At 39.0% G+C, this 5,081-nt stretch overlaps 1 protein-coding gene across 1 annotated transcript in view; it reads right to left on the minus strand.

The window, feature by feature from the left end:
- Positions 1-4,609: 4,609 nt before the first annotated feature.
- Positions 4,610-5,081, minus strand: part of LOC109916422 (zinc finger E-box-binding homeobox 1) — a 175,246-nt gene continuing 174,774 nt past the window's right edge. The window contains exon 8 of the mRNA XM_048606728.1: positions 4,610-4,852. Within this exon, the coding sequence (XP_048462685.1) occupies positions 4,610-4,852 (243 nt within the window). The remainder of the gene's footprint in view (positions 4,853-5,081) is intronic.

Below are 5,081 nucleotides of genomic sequence, written 5' to 3' on the forward strand. Positions count from 1 at the left end.
ATCAGATTCTCCAGCATCTGCAGTTCCTACTACCTCTATATCAATTATAGCATTACATAGCTCGGTAGCAAAAATCTTAAATTCTATCTTTGATGAAACAGACAGAAGAGGAAAAAGGACAAAACCATAAAACAGACTTTCAGTGCACCTTTGCATCTTATGAGATAGTCCCATTTAGGGTGCATGCATTCAGAATAAACAACCTCAAGTGGTGATAGATTTTCCCCTATCTTCAAACATTTGCTGTTCATTTTGCATTACCATTAGAGAGGGTGGTTAAAGGTGTTTAGCATGCTCGCCTTCATTGCTCAGACGTTTCAGTATAGGAGTTGGGAGGTCATGTTGGAGGTTGAATAGTACATTGGTGAGGTCTCTTCAGGAGTACTGTGTGCAGTTCCTGTCACCCCACGACAGGAATGATATTATCACCATTTACATTCAAGTAAAAGTCGATCTTATGTAAAGGTTGACTCCCTACTTTTGGCCAAAAAAAAAAAATCTGGAATTTTCCATATCTTGTGTAAAAGTCAACCCTAGTTCTTCACCGATAACAGATCAATGTTTGAGAGTCAAGTGTCGTTACGATAAAGGAAATTTTTTGTGCTATTGTGTTTTGATGTACAATTCACACCAACGTTGGACTACAGATTTCTTAAGCTCATCACTGAGTAAGCACTATAATTAGTATAATTAGTGTGATACAACATTTATCACACCATTATTTCCAACAGAAGATAGGCCTATATGCATTTACTTCACTATAATTACCATACCCCGATCAAATGGACGTGCAGCTGTTGATGATTTCTCACGGCTTCAATGATCAGTAAGACTGTACAAAAGTCAGATGTCTGAACTTTTTTTTTTAAAATCAGAAATAAAAGCTTAAAAATGTTAGTTTGAAAAACTAAAACAACAGCAGTGAGAGGAAATGGATGAATTTGGCACGAAAATTTAAGACACATCAGGTCAGAGTCAGGTGACAACCTCCCTTTGTGTGCAATTGGGCTTCTGCTAACGATACACTATTTTTGACTGTAGCATGAATTTCTGTCCCTCAAAAGTAGTATCCATGGAATAGTCAACCCCAACACAGGTATATATGTTAAATTGGAGAAGATTCAGAAAAGATTTATCAGGACGTCGCTACAAATGGAGGGTTTGAGTTATAAAAATAGGCTGGGACTTTTTACACTGGACCATAGGAGGTTGAAGGGTGATCTTACAGAGGTTCATAAAATCATGAGGGGCATAGATAAAGCGAATAGCAAGAGTCTTTTCCCTCGGATGGGGGGAGTTAAAAACTAGGGGGACACATTTTCAAGGTGAGAGGAGAAAGATTCAAAAAGGATGCAGGGCAATTTTCTTTTTTTTTTCAAAACACAGAACAGTTCTATGTGAAATTAACTTCCAGAGGAAGTGTTAGATGCAGGTACCGTTACAACTACAACATTTAAAAGACATTTGGATAAATACACAAATAGGAAAGATAGGGGCCAAATACAGGTAAGTGGGACTAGTTTAGTTTGGGAATGTGGTTGGCGAGGACTAGTTGGACCGAAGGGTCCGTTTCCATGTTCTGCGACTCTATAAACCATAAAGGCAACAGAAGTCACCACTAGTGGAACCAAATCGAACCTAAAAACCTACCAATACAGGTCAACAAAAGCTGCAAAAATCTGAGTTAACGTTTTATATCTACCTGTGACTATTAATTATAATTGGGAAAACCAAAACAAAAAATGTATTAGGTTTTGAGCAAGGAGGAAAGATTGAAAGACAGAAGAGTTAGATCTTCAGGGCCAAAAACAATGGTGATAATACAAGAAAATAAATAAATAGAGAAAGATTTTCTTCTCCCTGAAAGTTACAAGGGGAACAGCAAAAGTGAGTCCATTTCCTCTATTTACCTCAACATGCAGGCAGGTGGTAGCCTTTGAAAGGCCACCATTGGTAAAATTCAGAATTAAAAGTTTGTTTACATGGTCAACATTGAAGTGTGTTGATGGCCATTAAAAATCCTCTGGTTCACTAATCATAGATTGTCACAGAATCCCTACAGTGTGGAAACCAGGTCATTCAGCCCAACAAGGCCACTCCGACTCATCCCTGTACCCCTGTAGTTCCCATGGCTAATCCACCTAACCTACACATCCCTGAACGCTATGGGCAATTTAGCATGGCCAATCCACCTAACCTGCATATCTTTACACTGTGGGAGGAAACCCTCACAGGCATAAGGAGAATGGGTAACTGTCTGTGTGGAATGAAATTGAACCAGGGTCCCTAATACAGTGAGGCAGCAGTGCTAACCACTGAGCCACCAGAGGGACATTTACCATTTTTAGCTAGTCTGGCCTGCTGATGACTCCAGACATGCAGCAAGGTGATTCTTATCTGCCTCTGAGCAATTAGGGACGGGTCAGCTCTCTTGTGGCAGAATGGTAGTATTCCTACCCCGAACCAAGAGACCTGAAATAATATCTCTGAACAGGTTGATTAGAAGAAAAACCAAGAGAATTGCAAATGCTGTAAATCAAAGATGCTGCCAGACCTGCTGAGTTTTCCAGCAACTTCACACCGTGCCACCCCATGATCCCAGAACCTTGGTTCCACTTTATTTCTAGAATAATATTTAAACTTTCCAGAGAAGGTAGATATACATGGTTTATTTTAATGCCTTTGCAATCTCCTTGTTCCCAATTATAATTTTATTTGCCCTTACCGTAAAAAGCCCTATTTTTAATTTTCACTAATTGCTTCCTCTTCACATTCAGAGAACCATTTATAATCTAGCCTACTTTCATATTTTCGCTCATCTTTCTTTATCAATTTCTTGATTCTCATTTATTGAATTCTAAGATCCCTTCATGTTTTATGGTGCAGTGGTGGCATTCCTATTCCAGAAACATTGGGTTCAATTCCCTTGTCAGAACTTGTGGCCATTGAAGGTGCATTTATAACATGGTGAGACATGCTGATTGTCAGTCTATAAACCGTTCCAATATGTTTGATGGCAGGTAGTAGTGGGAGTCACTCCAATTCAGCCATCATGCACAAGGAATGGTAAACCACTCCAGTACTTTCGCCATAAGCATGGAACAATCCAATGGAAGTCTGTGGCCAAACCCTCAGAAACAAAGATGGGGAAAAAAAGACAGACTACAGATAAAACCTCTCCAATTCTCAAGCTTACTATATTTTCTGGCAATATTACAAGCATCTCCAATGGACCATTTTTCCAGGGGAGTTTTCTTACCTTTAAGAGATGTGTTTTTGTTGCAAATAATGTGTTAATTTTGATTAGGCAGAATCGGCCAGATTAATGAGAGAGAAATAGTGTTTGACAAATCTGAGTGTTAGAAGATTGAACTAAGCAGGGTGGGGGAAGAGGGAAATCAGTGGAGGTGTTTTTATTGAATCCTTTGTAAATATCCAAATTGCCAGCCAAAAGGCTATTACGCAAAACTGGACTCATGGGATTAAAAATAATGGATTGAAAACTGACAAATGGTTACAAAACAGAAGGAATAAACAAGATATTTTTTGGATTGACAGACTGCAACTAACTGGGTAATGCAACAACCTGTTCTTGGGCCTCATCTATTTAAATTATACTGCTGACTTATAATAAGGCTAGGGAGTGTAGTTTCTTAAAGGTTTGCTGTCAATATGAAGTTGTGTTTGAAACTAAGTAGTGAGGACCACGCAAAGAAGTTGCAGAGATTGACCTGAATTGTTAACATCTTCCCCCTTCCACAAATGCTGCCCGACCTGTTCAGTACTTCCAGGATTTAGTTTTTCCAGGATCCAGCATGTACTTCTCTTTTCAGGGACAATAGTTAGTTGGGTGAGTGGGCAAGAACATGGCAGATGGAATAGAATAGGGTGGTATGAAGTTATCAATTTGTTATAGTAGTAAAGGAGAGGCATGTTTTAAAAAATACTTGCATTCAGACAGCATTCGACAAGAACCCAAGAAAATTTACATATGTTTGTAGGAAGCAATCAGGAAGGTAAATGGTATGTTAACCTCTGTTACAAAGGGACTGGCTTCTAAGGCCATACCTGAAGTACTAGATGTAGTTTGGTCTCTTTGCCTAAAGGAGGACACACTTACCACCATTCATGAAAAGGAAGGATTGTCCTGCAAAGGGATTGAGTAGCCTAGATCTATATTTAGAAGAATGAGAAGTGAAACAGATCAAATACTTAAAGGATTTGATAGTTTAGATGTACAGATGATGTTCCCTCTGACTGGTGAATCTAGAATAGAGTCACAGTATCGAAATAATAGGGTTAGCTACTTAGGAGTGAGATGAGGATAAATTCCTTCAACTGAATGGCTGCAAATCCTTACAATTCTCTATCCCAAAGAGCTGTAGATGCTTAGCCTGGAAATTTTCAAGAGATATTGATAGCACCTAAACCACTAGGGAGATTGAGGACATTGGAATTGTGTGGGAAGGTGAAAGTAGATGATCAGTTATGGTCTTGCTGAATGGTGGTGTAGGCTTGAAGGGCTCCTATTATATTCTTAGCTACATTAGTTGCTTTGCTACGTGTGCAGCACATGAAAAAGGAGTACCAGTTTATAAAATAAAGTACATCAATTGTGTTTCAAACTGAAAACAGACAAGACAATGTATAAAAATACATGGTTATTTCTCTTACCTGTGTGCTCATACTTGTGTCTAAGAAGTGAACTGCTTTTCTGAAATATTTTATCACACAAATCACAGGCATACATTCCATTCTCTGTCTTTTTAATTTTCTTACGAGGAGGCATAGAGTCTGAATCATTCTGATCATCAGTATTGGGCACATCTCCGGAACTCAAATCTTGTTTTTCCTGCTTCAGAAATACAATTACCTTTTGTTATGCACTTTCACGTAACTAAACTCTATTAGTTTGGTACAGTTGCACCCTTCTTAATTATTAGGTTACTTCACAATTCTACAAAAAAAGTGAAGAGCTTACACTAATCTATTAGGATGGATAATTGCGGGGGGGGGGGGGGGGGGGGGGGGCGTGGGGGGGGGGGGGGGGAGGGGGGGCGGCAAAAAAAAAAAAAAAAGAA

The sequence above is a fragment of the Rhincodon typus genome, chromosome 2 (assembly GCF_021869965.1).
Source record: "Rhincodon typus isolate 14 chromosome 2, sRhiTyp1.1, whole genome shotgun sequence".
In the NCBI taxonomy this organism is placed as follows: domain Eukaryota; kingdom Metazoa; phylum Chordata; class Chondrichthyes; order Orectolobiformes; family Rhincodontidae; genus Rhincodon; species Rhincodon typus.